At 39.4% G+C, this 19,443-nt stretch overlaps 3 protein-coding genes across 6 annotated transcripts in view; 1 reads left to right on the top strand and 2 right to left on the bottom strand.

Annotated features, from left to right (window-relative positions):
- Positions 1-501, bottom strand: part of SHOC2 (SHOC2, leucine rich repeat scaffold protein) — an 88,697-nt gene extending 88,196 nt beyond the window's left edge. The window contains exon 1 of the mRNA XM_027528782.1: positions 249-501. The gene's annotated coding sequence lies outside the window, so the exon portion shown is untranslated. The remainder of the gene's footprint in view (positions 1-248) is intronic.
- Positions 1-18,256, top strand: BBIP1 (BBSome interacting protein 1). 3 transcript variants are annotated; one of them, XM_027528789.1, is made up of 4 exons: positions 1-103; positions 1,050-1,147; positions 13,001-13,073; positions 16,462-18,256. In XM_027528789.1, the coding sequence occupies exons 3-4, from the start codon at positions 13,028-13,030 to the stop codon at positions 16,623-16,625; spliced, it is 210 nt and encodes a 69-aa protein (XP_027384590.1). In that variant the 5' UTR covers positions 1-103; positions 1,050-1,147; positions 13,001-13,027; the 3' UTR covers positions 16,626-18,256. The 3 variants fall into 3 exon arrangements, with proteins under 3 accessions (XP_027384590.1, XP_027384589.1, XP_027384588.1); XM_027528788.1 differs by lacking the exon at positions 1-103 and adding an exon at positions 312-401 and having other exon boundaries at positions 16,462-18,196; XM_027528787.1 differs by lacking the exon at positions 1-103 and adding an exon at positions 595-889 and having other exon boundaries at positions 16,462-18,196.
- The window catches only part of PDCD4 (programmed cell death 4), a 26,689-nt gene continuing 24,920 nt past the window's right edge, over positions 17,675-19,443 (bottom strand). Inside the window, exon 12 of one of the 2 annotated variants that reach the window (XM_027528785.1) lies at positions 17,675-18,397. In XM_027528785.1, coding sequence (XP_027384586.1) covers positions 18,337-18,397 — 61 coding nt within the window. In that variant the 3' untranslated portion in view covers positions 17,675-18,336. The remainder of the gene's footprint in view (positions 18,398-19,443) is intronic. The other variant, XM_027528786.1, reaches the window with a different exon arrangement.

Consider the following 19,443-nt stretch of genomic DNA (forward strand, 5'->3'; position numbering starts at 1 on the left):
GGAGTTTCCTGGCCTCCCGTCTCCTGTGTGACGTAGTTTTCCCTTCGCCCAGACTCACAGTTGCCCTGGGCAACAGTCGAGCAGTCAGGGAAGAGAAGCATCTGTAAGTAGGCCCAAAAAAGGACCAAAGGTGACCAGACATCCCATGTAAAACAAGTTAATTCCTATTCCGGACTACCTTCCCGTTTGCGGGATTAGAGACAGCAGGTTTCCCGTCCCTTATTTTGCTGGGACGTCTGGTCACTTACCTAGGTGGACAGGAGTTTAGAGCTCCGAAAATCCCTGTTCTGCCCGAAAGTTGCATTTGACACTTCTGAATAGGGTCATGGCAGAAGGATGGGAATAGCTTGCGCCCCCCTTGCCCCAGGGAGTACCCATTCTGACAGGAGTCGAGAAGTGAGGTGAGTGTCCCTTGGTTCCGAACCGTGGGTCAGATCCGAGCGGGCCCCAGGGCCCTGGGAGACCGAGAGTCCCGGAGGAGAGCAAGGCTCAGAGTAGCTTCCGCTGGAAGAAGGTTTTCTTTCCGGGCTGGCCAGGCGGCAGCCCTCCCTCCCTCCGCCCCTTTGAGGCTCCCTGTGGGGCGAGGCCGCTCAACCGGCTCCCCTCGCCTAGCTGCAGCAAGTCGAGACGGGAGGGGCCTGGGTGCGGGCCGCCGGGCGGAGCCCCTAACTCTAGCAAAGTGCAGCTCCTGACCACGCCCCCGCAAATTCTGTTAAGTACTTTCACCCCCTGACCTTTGAGGATGGAGAATTCTGGAACTTGAGGAAATCGTTTTACGTTCCCAGCTACGAAGGAAAAAGATGGTTACCCACCACCGCGGCAACACCTCTAAGTCTTATTTCCCCACTTCCTGTCTTCAGATTCTGAATTTTCTCCCTTTGTTTCTCTGGTGAGAGTTTGTAAGCACTGACTGCCATTCTGAAAGAAAGTATACTGTTCTAATCCTGCAAGTCAACGGTGTATTAAACAATTCAATGTTTGTGAATATTCGTTTCGTGTTAGTTTTACATGACTCTTTACCACAAGTGTCTCACATTTATCTCATATAGTTCCTTCTGTAGGTTTGAGTCAACACCTGTCAGTCATCTTCGTAATACCGGCTTGGATACCTAAAGCTGCGGGGAAAAAGGATCAGGAGAACTTTCAGGTAAACTGAAAATGGTTTATATCCACGCTAGTCCACAACAAGGGTGCACACCTACATTCTTTGCTGAATTTCTTTTTATATTCTTAGTATTCATTCTCTAGCCAAAATGGACTTTTCTTGTTTCTAACAAGATTAATCACTGAAGCACCAACGTTTTGTGATTCTGTATCCATGTCCTAGTAACCTTGGAGATTTGTGTCCAGATTTTCCCCAGCAGGAAGTAATTTCCTCTGAGCTTACCTAGCATTTTTCTGAACCTCTTTTATGACAACCATTGTTTTATATAACAGCTGCTTGTGTTCTTAGCTTCTCTGCCTTGCATGTGTGCTAAGTTGCTTCAATTGTGTCCAATTCTTTGTGACTGTATGAACTATAGCCGGCCAGGCTCTTCTGTCCAGGCAAAAATACTGGAGTGGATTGCCATGCCCTCCTCCAGGGGATCTTCCCAACCTAGGGATCAGACTCAGATGTCCTGCATTAGCCCACCAGTGCCATCTGGAAAGCCCAGTTTACTCCTAAATAGAATGGTTTGTATCAGATTTATCAGCCTATTATTTTACCCTACACATTATTTTGATAAATACTGAAAGATTGAATATTGGGTGTCTCCTGGATGCCCAGTATGCTTGCCAGCAACTTCAGTTTTAGGGAATTTCGGTTTATCAGAATTTGAGCATAGTTCCTGCTACTCAACACAATTTCTTCCCCCAATATTTTATCAAAGAAATATTCATACATTAAAAGTTTAAAGAATGCAACAAACATTCATATACCTATCACCTAGATCCAACAGTTGTTAACATTGTGCCATATTTATTTCATTTCTTCTCGCACACTTTTTGTCATTGAGACATTTGGAAATAGGTTGCAGATGCCTGTTGTTAAGTAGACATCTCTAAAATTCCCAACATGTATTTCCTAAGAATTCTAAAGTTCTCCTGGAAAACATAATATTATTATCACAATTAAGGAAGTTAACAATTCTATAGTCTTTAGAATCCAGTCTGTATGTACATATGTTTTCCCATTTGACCCAAAAATGTCTTCTATACCTTCTCCTCCTCGCAAAAAAACAAAACTCAAGATCCAGTCATGGTTTATGTACTGTATTTCAGTATTATAACTATTTACCCTTAATCTAGAACAGTCACCCCATTTTTTCTTCACATGTAACATTGTCATTTTGAAAAATTCAGGCCAGGGGTCTTTTTGACCGTCTCCTTTTTCTTATTTCCCGTACATCAGAAGTTGGTCTGGAGGCGTGCTTATATCCAATTTAATGGTTTTGCCAGACTACTTCAAAGTAAGAAAACTAAAAGTTTTCATCCTTTTCCAATCATGATTGCTGCTGCTGCTAAGTCGCTTCAGTCGTGTCTGACTCTGTGCGACCCCATAGATGGCACCCTGCCAGGCTCCCCCATCCCTGGGATTCTCCAGGAAAGAATACTGGAGTGGGTTGCCATTTCCTTCTCCAATGTGTGAAAGTGAAGTCACTCAGTCATGTCCGACTCCTAGCGACCCCATGGACTGCAGCCTATCAGGCTCCTCCATCCATGGGATTTTCCAGGCAAGAGTACTAGAGTGGGTTGCCATTGCCTTCTCCACCAGTCATGATTAAATCTTCCCAAATGCAGCTACTCTTACCCATACCATGAGCTGCTCATTAAATCCATGCCAGTTCTCAGCATACCACTTTCTATCATGTCCTACAAAGAACAGTTTAGCATTTAATCCTCTTGTCTATGGAGACTGTATTAGTACCATGCACTGGCAGCATAGACTGTCTCAGTTCAGTTCAGTCGCTCAGTTGTGTACAACTGTTTGCAACCCTATGGACTGCAGCACACCAAGCTTCCCTGTCCATCACCAACTCCTGGAGCTCGCTCAAACTCATGTCTGTCGAGTCAGTGATGCCATCCAATGTAGAGTGTGTTAGTACCCTGCACTGGCAACATAGACTGTCTACCTTTTGATAAATTGTTGCTGCTACTTTGCCTTCACTTGGAGCTGATGCAATGTCATCTACAGCAGAGTGTACTGATGTCAGCATAGTTTCATGAGTTTCATCTCCTGGCACCCCAAAGACTGTTGATGAAAGGTGTGTGGGCCTTGCAATTCAAATACAGATGAATCTTGATGTTATCAAAGCAGATACTGAGGCAAGTACTGGCCATATGGCTGCATTCCAATTTCTGCAGTATTATTTTTCTCCCTGAAATTCTCCTGCAAGTCTTAATTGGTCCTGGTGTTTTTGTGATGGCTTGTTGGTAGCATTCATCAGAGCCTATTAAAAATTGCAAAATCAAGATTATACTTAGCACTGAGTACACAAAGAACATTCTGTGTTCAGTGGATATACAGATGTCTGTAGAATTTAATTCATGATCACAAGAGGAAAACTCCCAGGACAGCCAAGCTTTTGTACTCCTCCTATCCTAGACTTACAGTTGATCATGAAAGATAAGCAGAAGGAAGAAAATTCTCTGAGAGGGCAGATACTCTTAGATTGATACAGAATATTTTTAGTCTTCGCATTGGAATTTAAGTAATGCACTCCATCAATCACTTTTTTTGTATTCTAGATTCAAGTAAAGCTAAATAATATACTAATTAAGACCACAGATTTTAGAATCAGACCTGGGTTTCAGGAACAGGGATATTCATTAGCTGATGACTTTGAACAGTTTACTCATTCTGTTTATCATCTATTACATAGAAGTGTAAAACCTCAGGCTTGTTGAACAGAGTGAGTCAAACACACATAAAATGCATCAGCATATTGTGTAGCACATGGTGTATAGACAGTGTATGATAGTTATTATTGGTAACTTCTAAAGCAGTGCAATCTGAATATATTGTTGGCATTAAATATTTATTTATTGAATGAATGAATCTAAGACAGTGGTTCTCCAACTTTAATGTGGGGAACTTAAAAATTAGAGATTCTAATTCAGTGAATCTGGGGAAGGCTCCAGAAAAATCTGTATTGTTAATAATCATCCAGGGGATTTTGATAAGGTGATCCAAGGGTCAGGCTTTCAGAAACACTGAGTAAAGTATCAAACAATTCTTTATTTCCCTTTCTTTGCATTCTATTGAAGTAACTACATATCTCTGATGCTGAGAATATAAAAGATACCTTTTTTTAAAAAAGGCTTAACCCTTTTTTAAAGCGTTAATAGCTAATGTTTTTAGGATCACTTTTAGTACTGGATTTTGAAAAAGCAAAAATTATTAGTAAAAGGCATTTTGCATGAGTAGGACATGTCATTTTCTGCTAACTTAACAGTAGTGTCTGCTACTGGAGAGTAACATAACCAATGGCATCATCCAAGTTCACTCACGAAGAGCAGTTCCTGTTCTTAGGCCTAGGCACGTTCCAGAAGGTAGACTCTGCACATATTATTCACATGAGTCTGGGTTAATTAGCCAAACTGAACATGTTGCAACATTTTTCTACTAGCAGATGCCAGATAGCAAAACAGAGTAGAATCTACTGTAGTTTCCAACTACATGACATATAATGTTATTTGGCATCGCCACTTGAACATTATCAATCCAAGTTAAGCACTCTGCCAGCACGTGGTCAATCACTTGAGTGAGAGAGAACATTACTACTTTGTATCTGCTGAAAAACACCTTATTTGGGGGCTCCCTCTCACGTTTGTCTCATGCTGGTTTACATTCAGAAGTCTAATATGTGTTTGAAAATTTATCTATCAGTCAACCACACAAGTCTTGCATCAGACAAAAGACAGATTTTTTCGTTTTTATTCCTACCGTTCCTCCCATCCCCATCAACAACCTGCAGTAAGCATTCAGACACTGAGCTCTTCCTGTGTGCTAGGGCTGGTTAATGGCTTTGTGTGAATTATGTCATTTAATAAGGCATCTAAAGTCAGTGCTATTGTAAACTGTATTTTAGAGATAAAACCGAAGTTTAGAAAATTAAATAATTTGTTTAAATGACTAATTTGACTCCAGACCCTTCTCTAAACTGCTACACTGTCTTTATCTCTTTTTACCACCACCCTACCACTATTTACCATCTTTCCGTATCCTTGTTAGGTCATTATATCCACTCCATAGCTTATACTACTGTGCAGCCGCCTGTCTAGGCCTCCCGTCTTTTTTACCTTCCAAACTCATTGGGTTAGAACCTAATTCATAGTCTTTACCCTTCCCTCCTAGCTTGTCCCTCTTATCTGTCCTCAACTTGAATTGATACCTGCACCATCTACTCAGGCATGTTAGCTTAAAATCTCAGTCATCCTTGATCATTTTCTTATCACCCAAAGTGGTATTGGGGAATGGCAGAGGAGACTTGAATCTCAACTTCTTTTTGTTCTTTAATTGTTTTATTTTTTAAATATAAATTTATTTATTTTAATTGGAGGCTAATTACCTTACAATACTGTATTGGTTTTGCCATACATCAACATGAATCCACCATGGGTGTACACGTGTTCCCCATCCTGAATCCCCCTCCCACCTCCCTCCTTGAATCTCAACTTCTTATATCTTTGAATACCTCAAGTATCTTCTCCTCATACTGATCAGTATTGCTGATTTTGTTCATATCCTCATCATCCTACCTAAACAATAGCTTCCTTACTAATCGTCTTGCCTCTAGTCTCTCTTCTGTTTTTCCTTTTTATCTAGAATGTGTGTCTCAAAAAAAAAAAAAAAAAAAATCATATGTCGTATTTCTACTCAAAGCCATCCAGTAGCTCCCTCCTGTTTATAAAGTTCAAACTCCAAGGCATGCCATTCAAGGCTGAACATGAACTGGCCTCCACCTGGTTGACCCTACCATGATATGTGCACTGTATATACATTGTAATCTAGCCATTCCTCCAAGCTTTTTTTTTCAAATGCTTCTTTCTTTGAGCACATTATTCACTTTATCTGGAACACCCTCCCTTTGCTACACAGCCACTTCTTTGGATAGTAAATCCCCATGCATCCTGGAACTAGTTCCAACGTCATGTGTAATAATTATTCCTGAGAGATCACCACTTTCACCTGTACAGAGCCAAGTTATTCATGGTTTTGGTTTCTTAAAGCACAATAGATATGCTTTTATTAAAGTATGTTGCATTGAATTGTAATTGTTTATTTACATGTCTCTTCCCCGATCTCACCTCCTCCAGATTCCTCAAGGAGAAGAACAGGTTCTTATCTACTGTATCTCCCATGTTTAGCTGTGATTGGTACATTATAGACAATTAGTATGTTGTTGAAAGAAAAAAATCTGGATAGGCTAGGTACATAGGATCTAAAACTTCTTAATTTTACATTTATTTTCCACTCTAAAGGAATAATTTCCTTGTCATCAAATAGAGCATACTTTCCTACTCCAATCTTTTTCAAAATTTATTTTATTGAAGTATAGTTGATTTACAGTGTTGTGTTAATTTCTGCCGTACAGCAAAGTGACTCACTTATATATGTATATACATTCTTTTTCATCTTCTTTTCCATTTTGGTTTATCACAGGACACTGAATATAGTTCCCTGTGCTACACAGTAGGACCTTGTTGTTTATCCATTCTTTATGTAATAGTTTGCATCTGGTAACCCCAAACTCCCAGTCTGTCCTCCCCCATCCCACTCCCCCTGGCAAGCACAGGTGTGTTCTGTGTGTGTGTCTGTTTCATAAATAAGTTCATTTGTGTCATACTTTAAATTCCACATATAAGTGATATCATATGGTACTTGTCTTTCTCTTTCTGACTTCACTTAGTATGATCATCTCTAGTTGTGCTCATGTTGATGCAGATAACATTATTTCATCCTTTTTTATGACTGAGTAGTTGTCTATTATGTACACATACCACAACTTCTTTATCCGTTCATCTGTTGATGGTCATTTAGATTGTTTCCATGTCTTGGCTATTGTGAATAGTGCTGCTATGGACATAGGGGTAAATATGCTGAAAATTTTGTCCTTTGCAACTTATCATAAGTTTAAACTTACGATAACAGTTTATATGTCTACCTGGAAATGTGTAAAAGAGTACCTAATTTTTCTGCTAGTTTTTCAAAATCTCTTTGGGGGTTATGCAAGGATAAAATTTGAGGACCACAAATATACATTCTTAAGTTTCAAAAGGACACTCTAGTACTCTTGTCCAGTCCTACTCCCACAATTTAGTTTGGTTGTAATAGTAAATCTAGGTTGGTCCTCAGACTAAATCACTCTAGAGATTTTTAACTTCTTCAAGTTCTGTGACTAATTTATGCTATCAATATGTGTATAATTGACTTAACTAATCCTGCCTAGACCTACTGCTGCTGCTGCTGCTGCTAAGTCGCTTCAGTCGTGTCCGACTGTGCGACCCCATAGACAGCAGCCCACCAGGCTCCCCCGTCCCTGGAATTCTCCAAGCAAGAAGACTGGAGTGGGTTGCCATTTCCTTCTCCAGTGCATGAAAGTGAAAAGTGAAAGTGAAGTCGCTCAGTCATGTCTGACTCCTGGCGACCCCATGGACTGCAGCCTACCAGGCTCCTCCGTCCATGGGATTTTCCAGGCAAGAGTACTGGACTGGGGTGCCATTGCCTAGACCTAAGTGCCTTTCGATTTTCACTCAACTTAGTAAAACAACTTAGTAAAATTTTTCATGACAAAGATTTGGTTTCCCTCTGAGTTCTGCATTAATTTTAGACATCTAGCTCAAATGGCTACAACAGGTTTGCTTCTTTTATCATGATTTGAAATGTATTATCCATCAAAATCATTATTTGTGGGGAAAATTACAAAGTGAAGAAACTGGGGGAGAAGGAAACAACAGATTCTTTTCTAATTACCCGGACCAAAAACTTCAAAAATTGAGTGACACTGTATTCTCTCAGCATTAAAAGTTTGCATTCTGTTAGTGTAGGAATTTTAACTTTTGCAATTTAATGTTTTGTTTAAAAAACATGCCTTGACAGTCTGTATCATTTTGAAATCTGTCAGAGTACTCCATTGTATGGTTTTTCCATAATTTATTTGACCTATGACATATGCCTGAACGCAGTGTCCTAATGAACATTCATACTCTTTTATGCAAAGAAATAGAGGAAAATAATAGAATGGGAAAGTCTAGAGATCTCTTCAAGAAAATTAGAGATACCAAGGGAACGTTTCATGCAAAGTTGGGCACAATAAAGGACAGAAATGATATGGACCTAACAGAAGCAGAAGATATTAAGAAGAGGTGGCAAGAATACACAGAACTATACAGAAAAGGTCTTCATGACCCAGATTATCACGATGGTGTGATAACTCACCTAGAGCCAGACATCCTGGAATGTGAAGTCAAGTGGGCCTTAGGAAGCATCACTAGAAACAAAGCTGGTGGAGGTGATGGAATTCCAGCTGAGCTATTTCAAGTCCTAAAAGATGATGCTGTGAAACAGCTGCACTCAATATGCCAGCAAATTTGGAAAACTCAGCAGTGACCACAGGACTGGAAAAGGTCAATTTTCATTCCAATCCCAAAGAAAGGCAATGCCAAAGAATGCTCAAACTACTGCACAATTGCACTCATCTCACATGCTAACAAAGTAATGCTCAAAATTCTCCAAGCCAGGCTTCAACAGTATGTGAACTGTGAACTTCCAGATGTTCAAGCTGGATTTAGAAAAGGCAGAGGAGCCAGAGATCAAATTGCCAACATCCGTTGGATCATCAAAAGAGCAAGAGAGTTCCAGAAAAACATCTATTTCTGCTTTATGGACTATGCCAAAGCCTTTGACTGTGTGGATCACAACAAACTGTGGAAAATTCTTAAAGAGATGGAAATACCAGACCACCTTACCTGCCTCCTGAGAAATCTGTATGCAGGTCAAGAAGCAACAGTTAGAACTGGACATGGAACAACAGACTGGTTCCAAATCGAGAAAGGAGTATGTCAAGGCTGTATATTGTCACCCTGCTTATTTATATGCAGAGTACATCATGAGAAATGCTGGACTGGATGAAGCACAAGCTGGAATCAAGATTGCCGGGAGAAATATCAATAACCTCAGATATGCAGATAACAGCACACTTATGGCAGAAAGCAAAGAACTAAAGAACCTCTTATTGAAAGGAGAGAGTGAAAAAGTTGGCTTAAAGCTCAACATTCAGAAAACTAAGGTCATGGCATCTGGTCCCATCACTTCATGGGAAATAGATGGGGAAACAATGGAAACAGTGACAGACTTTATTTTGGGGGCTCCAAAATCACTGCAGATGGTGACTGAAGCCATGAAATTAAAATACGCTTGCTTCTTGGAAGAAAAGTTATGACCAACCTAGACAGCATATTAAAAAGCAGAGACATTACTTTGCCAACAAAGTCTGTCTAGTCAAAGCTATGGTTTGTCCAGTAGTCATGTATGGATGTGAGAGTTGGACTATAAAGAAAGCTGAGTGCCGAAGAATTGATGCTTTTGAACTGTGGTGTTGGAGAAGACTCTTGAGAGTCCTTGGACAGCAAGGAGATCCAACCAGTCCATCCTAAAGGAAATCAGTGCTGAATATTCATTGGAAGGACTGATGCTGAAGCTGTAACTCCAGTCCTTTGGCCACCTGATGTGAAGAACTGACTCATTTGAAAAGACCCTGATGCTGGGAAAGATTGAAGGCAGGAGGAGAAGAGGACGACAGAGGATAAGATGGTTGGATGGCATCACCGACTCAATGGACATGAGTTTGAGCAAACTCTGGGAGTTGGTGATGGACAGGGAAGCCTCGTGTGCTGTAGTCCACAGGGTCACAAAGAGTCAGACGTGACTGAGCGGCTAAACTGAACGCTTTTATCTTTACATACTCATGCTTTGTTTCTTTAGGGATCACTACTAGTAGTAGAATGTTTGGGTCAAAGAAAATATACATATTTGGTTTTCGTAGTAGATACTATAAAATATTTAAGGATACTACAAATTATCCCTCTAAAAATGCTGTACTGACAAACCTGCTCACCAATAGGGAGTGCCCATTTCCCTATATGTTCCCTAACTGTGGATACTATCAGGCATTTTGATTTTTTTGCAATCTCAAAAAACATAACACACACGCCCTAAAATAAGACCACAATGATTTTCACTTTATGAGGCCATAATGATTTTCCTATTTAAAGTATAACCACCACAACCCCCAGCACTCCTAAATCCCCTTAAACTATTTTAGTTTCTGTAACACTACCTTCTAATAGCATTGTTATTTGTTTTTCTCCCTATACACTACACCGTAAGCTCCAAAAGAGCAAAGGTTTTTTTCCTCTTTTATTCACTAATGAATGGTTCCTGGCATGTGGTGGACACTCACATATTTATTGAATTGAATGATGTGACACTTGTATAACATACATGAATTTTATCCATAGCTGGTATGTTTCCTTCTTGGGCCTATCTGTCCCTGGTATTACACACGTCTTACCTTACCAATTAGAAAGTACCCTGAAGGGTAGCCACACTCCATAGGGTGCATTACACCAGGCAAAACACCCATGTTTGGCTATTAGCAGGCCACCTGGGGAAGGATAAAAATGCTCCTTCCTACTCTGGGCTCCCTGGGCAGTTGATTATCAAGACACGGTAGGCTTGGCAGTGCCAGCCAACCAACCAATACCTTGCTTATTTTAGCCCTTCCCTTCCTGTTTCTGTCCTGCCAATGCCTAGGGGAACCTCGGAACAAGAATCAGCCCCAGCAAAGTAGACACTCCACCCAGGCAAGTGACGGCACTGATCTTCCTTACACCGGGTCCAACCCACTCCCTACCGGGCCTTTAGCTCCACACCCTTTCCAGTAACAATGGCAGCTTAATCAGAGAACTAAGGTTTCATAGAGCACCAAGCTTCATTGTTTTCTTCAAGCTAGATTTTGGGTATAGAGAAGAGAAAGCAAAAGATAGTGATTAAATTATGAGTATCTAGAGTTGCTATTTAAATCAGCTAAGATTTAAGTATTTGTTCATCCACCATTTTAGCATTTTGGTGATTAAAAAAATTGGTAATATAAAAATTCTTAGATGCTATGCACTCCTTCACATTTGTCAACATTTATAATGTCTGTCCTCCCTTTCAGTAGCATATCATGTCAGATTTGCACCAAATAAAGGCTTAAGGAATATTTTCGTTGTTCTACCTTTGAGAGGTAAAGTGTTTCTTATATTCATGCTATTCAGAGATCTGCAATGTTTTTGCCCTTCAACATAACCTGGAAAAAGAAATGATCACTCGTTACCACTGGCAGGCCTAAGTAACAGGAAGGAAAGAATGTGTCAGAAGGAGAAGCAGCCGTGCATTGAGTAAATTGCATTTATCTCAGATTCTAGGTAGTGTGATGCATTGCTTTATTCCTGGTCCATTCCCTACTTCATCTTCCTTCCCAGACAGAGCAGAATAGGGGTAAGTTTTGATGACCGTTCTGGAAAGCAGATAAAGCTTTCTCAGGAACTTTAGATCTTTCAGAATAGAAATTTGAACAAGAAGGGGAAAAGGCTTGGTGGATGGAGAGTAGGAAACTTTTATTAGGAATGTCAAAATAGTGGTAATGGGAATAAGACCAGCAGCAGCTTCACTTTATTATAACTAATTTGCAGTGGGTGGTAAAGGCAGGCACCAAGCCAGCATCATCACATTATAGATAATAAATCTTTCTTCTGTGGTGGTGTTGTGAAAGATATACAGTAAGTTGCATCAGTGTGGCAAAATATCACAAAATGGGTGGGACTGTCTAGAGAAGCTTCTGTATTTGGAAGGGGATTATGCTAAAAATTACAGTCCAGAACACCTTGAACATACTAATACATAGCATGGCATAAACTGGGATGTAACACTGGAAACATGTCACTAGCCAGAGATGACATACACACTGGGATCTGCATAACAAAATACTCACATGAGGGTATTCACTGGCACTTCAGCATATAGTATTAATATATGTGTATTAGAGGAAAATAGTAAACTGAAAGCACACCTCACTTCTGGTATTCAGAAGCCAGTTTCACCTGTGTGTGTTGCTTCCTTACAAATTGCAGCTGTGTAGCCAGTAACTGATCCTTAAGTTGCTTTTTGTCATTAAAGCAAAGGAATTAAAGCAGAAATCGGTTGTTAGCTACTGAAAGAAGTGTGAATGTTAGGCAGTATTTGCATAGTACTGCCTCCTTTCCCTAACAGCCTGGCATAGGCCACCTCCCAAACTGTCTTGTCTTTTATCATCATCTACCACTCAGGAGATGCTATCAGCTGCACATAAATCCTTTTGTTTTCCCTCAGCTACACAGATACCTGCTAACTGCTAAGTCACTTCAGTTGTGTCCGACTCTGTGTGACCCCATAGACGGCAGCCCACCAGGCTCCCCCGTCCCTGGTATTCTCCAGGCAAGAACACTGGAGTGGGTTGCCATTTCCTTCTCCAATGCGTGAAAGTGAAAGGTGAAAGTCAAGTCGCTCAGTCGTGTCCGACTCTTCGCGACCCCATAGACTGCAGCCTACCAGGCTCCTCCGCCCATGGGATTTTCCAGGCAAGAGTACTGGACTGGGGTGACACAGATACCTACTAGATGATTAATTATCTTTGCTTGAAAAACTTAAGCCCTACCAATTTTCACTAAGAGGGGAAAAATTTAGAACATGCAGCCTTCCAGTTAACACCACCACTGATGAACAAAAGTTGACAAAGTCTGCATGCTTACATGAACTATCTCAACCTTGTTTCAGTGGAAAGACTCACAGGTAATTAAAAGAAAAATTATGCAAGGATAGGATAGTTCATTTTCTATACACATTGTGATTTTACTTCTTAAACTACAATGGAAATCTCTCAAGAAATATGCTTTGGGAATTCATTCTTGAATAATATTTGTTTTCTCATTGAAGGACGAGACTGTATCCAACATTTCAGATATGGCAGAAACGAAGTCGATGTTCCGGGAAGTTCTTCCAAAACAAGGTATCTAAATCACAGATGCTTTGGTCATAGAATATTATTGTTTGCTGCTTTAGTCGTTTAGTTGTGTCTGAGTCTCTTGCAACCCCATGGACTGTAGCCTGCCAAGCTTCTCTGTCCATGGGATTTTCCAAGCAAGAATACTAGAGTGGGTTGCCATTTCCTTCTCCAATATTATACATATAACAGTGTCATAAAGCAGACTCAATAGCTAGACATCTTGTAACCATTTTGTGTTATATAGATGCCACAGATACTCTCCGCTTTCACTATGCTTTTGTCATGAGTAGTTTGTAAAGGAGTAATCCATTGCTTTTTTGCCCCCAGTAAAAGGATGTAAGATGATGGTTTGTTTCTTAAATGTAGAAATCCTATTATTCTCAAGATTGGTGATAACAAGAAGAAATTTAGTGACAAAAATAGCACGATAATTTACCATAATACTAAGGTCCGAAAGTGAGGGAAAAGGAACCTGTATCAAACAATGTAACAAAAGCTGAAGGTTTAAGGTAAACATTCAGTAATTTGAATATTCATGTTAATACCATATCTTACTAGGTACTTGATTTCCCATTTAATTGAAGTATATAGTTGGTTTACAACTATACAAGTGTATAGCAAGTTTTATATACAAGTTATACATACATATTTAATTACCTTGTTTTTTTTCAGATTCTTTTCTCGTAGGTTATTACAAAATACTGACTATAGTTCCAGGTTGTATATAGTAGATTCCTGTAGGTCCTTTTTGTTTGTATGTTCTATATATAGTGGTGTGTGTGTGCTGATCCCAAACTCCTGTTATCCCTTCTCCACCTTTTCCTTTTGGTAACTAAGTTTGTTTTCTATGTCTTTTTGGTCTGTTTCTGTTCTATATTTAAAAGTTCATATTTTTTTTTTTAGATTCCACATATAAATGATATCTTTGTCTGACTTCCTCCTCTTAGTATGGTCCATCCATGTTGCTGCAAATGGCATTATTTCAGTCTTCTTCATGTTAATACTCCACACACACAGTCTTGTTTATCCATCTGTAAGTGGACATTTAGGGTGCCTGCATATGTTCATTAGAGAAGGAAATGGCAACCCACTCCAGTGTTCTTGCCTGGTGAATCCCAGGGACGGGGGAGCCTGGTGGGCTGCTGTCTATGGGGTCGCAGAGTCGGACATGACTGAAGCGACGCAGCAGCAGCATGTGTTAGCTATTGTAAATAGTGCTGCAATGAACACTGGGGTGCCTTTCTTTTTTCAAATTGCAGTTTGCTTCAGACACATGCCTAGGAGTGGGATTGCAGAACCATGTGGTTAACTCTATTTTTAGTTCCTTAGGGAACCTCCATACTGTCCTCCATAGTGGCTGCACAAATTTGCATTCCCACCAACAGTGTAGGTGGGAATGTATGTATAACTTGTATATAAAATTTGCTGTACACTTGAATAGTTGCTTCCATGGTGGCTCAGCTGGGAAAGAATCCGCCTGCAATGTGGGAGACCTGGGTTCCATCCCTGGATTGGAACGATCCCCTGGAGAAGGGAAAGGCTACACACTACAGTATTCTGGCCTGGAGAATTCCATGGACTGTGTAGTCCATGGGGTTGCAGAGTTGGACACTACTGAGCAACTTTCAACAGTGTAGGAGGGTTCTCTTTTCTCCACACCCTCTCCAGCTTTTATTTGTAGATATTTTGATGGTGGCCATTCTGATTGGTGTGAGGTGATACCTCATTGTAGTTTTGTTTCTCTCGAATTAGCTTCTTGTGTCTTTTGGCCATCTTTTGAGAGAAATGTTTATTTAGATCTGCCCATTTTTTGATTGGGTTTTTATATTGAGCTGTATTAGCTATTGGTGTATTTTGAAAATTAATCACTTTTTAGTCACATCATTTGCAAACATTTTCTCCCATTCTATAGGTTGTTCGTTTTATGGTTTCCTTTGCTGTGCAAAAGCTTTTGAGTTTAATTAGGTCCCATTTGTGTATTTTTGTTATTTCTATTACTCTAGGAAGTGTATTCCTCTGCTGTCTCATTTTCTCTTAATTTCTTTTTTATGTATATGGAAGGTTATTTATGTTCCTTGACCTTGGAGAAGTGACCCTCTGTAGGGGATGTCCTGTGTGTCCCACCCAGCCTTACACTCTCGTCACCTAGCAGTCCAGGGACCAGCTAGTCCCAGGGAAGGTTCTGATCTGTTTGTGAACTCAGTTCCCAGGCTGCTGGATGCTAGTTTTCTTGCTTCTGGAGTCTACCCGCTGGTGGTTGAGCCTGGTCCAGAGGCTTGAGCAGGCTTCCTGGTGGAAATGGCCTATGCTTGGCAACACTGTTGGGTAGAGCTCAGCCTTGGTTCTCTGACGGGCAGTGGTAGTGCCGTATCAAGGGACGTGACCAGAGGTGGCTGTGGGCTCAGGAAGTGTTTAAGCAGTCTGATGGCGGGGAGGGGATGTTCCTGCTTTGTTGTTTGGCCTCAGGGGTCCCAGCACTGGAGCCTACAGGCTGTTGGGTGGCATCAGGTCTTGGTGCCAAATGGCAGCCTCTAGGAGAGCTCATGCCAATGAGCGTTCCCTAATGTCTCCACTACCAGTGTCCTTGTCCTCACAGTGAGCCAGTCACCCCACACCTCCCCAAAAGAGCCTCTTAAGACCAGCAGGTATGACCCACGGTCCTATGAAGTCAGTGCACTTTTGCCCTGGGTCCCAGTGCACGCACGCCCGTGTGTGTCCTCCAGGAGTGGAGCTGCTGTTTCCCCCAGTCCTGTGGCAGTCCTGCACTCAAGCCCCACTGGACTACAAAGCCAAGTGCTCTGGGGGCTCTTCCTCCTGATGCCAGACCCCCAGGCTGGGGAGCCTGATGTGGGACTCAGTCCTATGGGAGAACTTCTGCAATATAATTGTTCTCCAGTTTGTGGGTCCCACCTGGGGGGTATGGGGTTTGATTATATTGTGTGTGCCCTTCCTACCATCTTGTTGGGTTTCTTCATGTCTTTGGATGTATCAACAGAATATCTTTTTTGGTAGGTTTGCGTCTTTTTTATTGATGGTTGGTCAGCATTCAGTTGTGACTCTGGTGGGCTTCTACCCTGCCATCTTGTCCCCCTAAGTATTTTTATGTATGTTGTATTCTCCATTTTTTTTGTTTGTTTGAAATTCAACATCTGACACAAGAAGTTGTGTCCCACGGCAACTTATAATTTTAGGTTGAAAATTCAAAACCTTTCTCATGAACTTCCTAGTATTAAATGATGCTTTTATATTTTTATATTAAAGATATGTTACAAGGATAACTGTAAGAACAAGAGATTTTAAATGACAATGTATTAAATTTTTAAACTGCAAATCCAAACTACCAAACAGCTGTATTTATCTCACTCTGATTTTTATTTCTTTTTAAACTTAGGGCAGTTGTATGTAGAAGATATAACCACAATGGTGCTATGTAAACCCAAACTTTTACCATTAAAATCTCTGACTCTGGAAAAACTGGAGAAAATGCAGCAAGCAGCACAGGATACAATTCACCAACAGGAAATGACAGAAAAGGAACAGAAAATAACTCACTGAACAACGGCAAGTAACTCACTGAATGATAACTAGCACTTCTACAGAACACCCTACACCTTTCTATTAACAAGAGCTGAAAATAGTCTGCATCTGTATGCTGAAAACAGTATGTATTAATAAAAGATAGTATCCCTATAAAAAAAACCAGATTACTAACATTTGGATTGTGAATTTAAACACTGGTTTGTATTGAATATAAGCAATTTTAAAACTTTGAAAAGCTTGGGTTAAAAATAAAACAAAATCTGGGTTCAAACTACAAATTACTGTTCACCATTCCTATCAGTTTTCTAGATAACATTCTTAGTTAGGCACAGTGAGTAAATGCAACTTCTTTTACAGTCATCCTGTACATGGTTTTAAAAACTGAACTAAGCTTTTTAATTATACTGACTTTAAGGACTTACCTTGCCACCTTTGTCTTCAGGTATCAAAACATAAAACCCTAAAAATGGAAATTAATAAGGACTTGAAAGAGCCCATGAAGTAAAATGAACATAAATTTGGAAGTTTTATTTCTAAAAGACTGTAGCTAGACCTGTAATGGGTATATTCCTAGGAAAACCTTTGTAAATTCTGAATATAATTCTTGGTTGGTTTGCTACAGTTGGTAATAGACAATTTAAATTAGTATGGACCTTTAGGCCTTGCTGAGTAATTAGGCTCTGCAAAAGAGGTTAGAAATGTGAACTTCCCTTAGATTACTGTTATCAGTAACTACTATTTTCTCATACACTGACTAAATGTAAAACTTTTGAGTCTTTGAAGAATAATTTTTCTAACTACAAGCACTACTTGGTAATAGAACTTAATGATGAAAGGTATATACTTTTAGAAATTTCATTAAGTTCTAGATAAGATAAAAAACAAGGAAGTGTGCAAGTATTTCCCAAGTATAATATTAAAATAATTTATTTACTACTGTACTCTTGTTTTAAAAGTTTGCCAGGAGCAAAGTTTAACTGGGTTCAAATATGCTCTTTTATATGATTTAAAATTTGCTGTGGGAAATAAATTTTTTAAAAGATCTAAAATAAATGCACTCCAAATAAAGAATCAACACTGCTTCACATGTTTTATTTTGTCATACATTCTTCTAGAACTGGGTTCATTTTTCCAGTTTTGTAGAAAAATAGATGTTCCAGCCACCATTTACTTAACTGTCTAGTCTTTAAGACCAAGCAATATGTTTTCTGGAAAGATGAATAAGTCTCACAACTAGCTCATTTTTAAAAAATTCTTTGAAACAAAGAAATAACTTTTTTTTTTTTTTTAACTCCCAAAGCACAGTATTTCAACAGCAGCAGCCAACATGGGGTTTTAGCAGCTTAACTTGACCCCCTAAATAAAGCTTTGTATAAACCAGTGATTTTACTACAAAAACACTGTCCTTGAAAGAAAGGAGTGGCAGTCAGACATCAATGCAAAACTTGGAATGATTAGGTCATAAACATGGCACTTACAAAAGGTAGCTTATGAGAATATCCCACTTAAGAAGTGGTTGCTTTTCTGTCCCTCCTTTACACCCTCAAATTAAAAAACAGAGAAAAGAAAGAAAAAGAAAAAAAAAACACTTCCTTTAAAAATTTCAGACATGCCTTGTACCCAAAACAAGTGCTTTAAAAAAAAAAGAAAAAAACCTGTGCTAACAACTCTTACAATTCAGATATATATATTTTTTATAACATCTAAGACTGCAAGAGTTCTTTATTCAGTAGCTCTCTGGTTTAAGACGACCTCCATCTCCTTCACTTACAAAACGTTTTCTACCCCTGTAATGAAAAGAACAAAAACATGTAAACAGATACAAATTTTGACTACAGTCAATTAAAATAATTAAAAACTTCATCTTTTTTTGTCATTAACTTTTGAATAGTTTGTCATTTAAATTTTAAAAAGTCAGCATGCCTAAGTCTTTTGAAAAGACCTTACTGGTTACATACCCTAGAACATACCAAATGAACTACTTAATCTGAGCATTTTTTAGTTAAACAAAAGCTCAATTATTGAAATAAGTTCACTGTTCAAATGAAGTCATGTAAGAAAAAAAAATACAAATATGGCAAACATTTTGCTGTTTGGAAATTTAATACAAACACACGCCAAAATTATTGCGAGTTCGGTTCCAGACTGCCTCAATAAAGCGAATCACGTGAGTTTTTTGGTTTCCCACTGCATATAATGTTTACATAAATCTGTGGCCTATTAAGTGTGCAATATCATTATGTCTAAAACCCCAATGTACATATAATAATTTAAAAATACTTTATTGAGGAAAAATGCTAACCATCATCCAAACTTTTAACAAGTCTAATCTTTTTGCAAGTTGAGGGTTAGAAATACTCTGAGAACTACCAAACTGTGACACGCAGACATAAAGTGAGCAAATGCTGTTTGGGAAAATGGCACCAACAGACTTGTCAATGCAGGGTTGTCACAAACCTTCAGTTTGTTAAAAAACAGTATCTGTAAAGCACAATAAAATGAGACATGCCTGTATTTATTTCTACTATGTTATTAATATTATTTGAAAGCTAAACATTGAACCAAATAGGAAATACCAACATGATTGGGAACTATGAAAACTAAAGCTACAGAACCTATAAAATATCTATGTTTTAAAATGGTTTTTAATTTTTTCTCAGATACAGAAAAGCCATAACCTGAATGTGGAAAAACAGAGTCAATTTAATTCCTGTATATACCCCATTTTGAACTTTATGCCATTTCAAACTCAAGATGCCTTCCTCTACAGCTACATGTAGTAACAACAGCCCAAGAGGAACAGTCACAGCAGCTGAAAGCAGTAAGTGCTCAA

The sequence above is a fragment of the Bos indicus x Bos taurus genome, chromosome 26, assembly GCF_003369695.1.
Source record: "Bos indicus x Bos taurus breed Angus x Brahman F1 hybrid chromosome 26, Bos_hybrid_MaternalHap_v2.0, whole genome shotgun sequence".
NCBI lineage: Eukaryota > Metazoa > Chordata > Mammalia > Artiodactyla > Bovidae > Bos > Bos indicus x Bos taurus.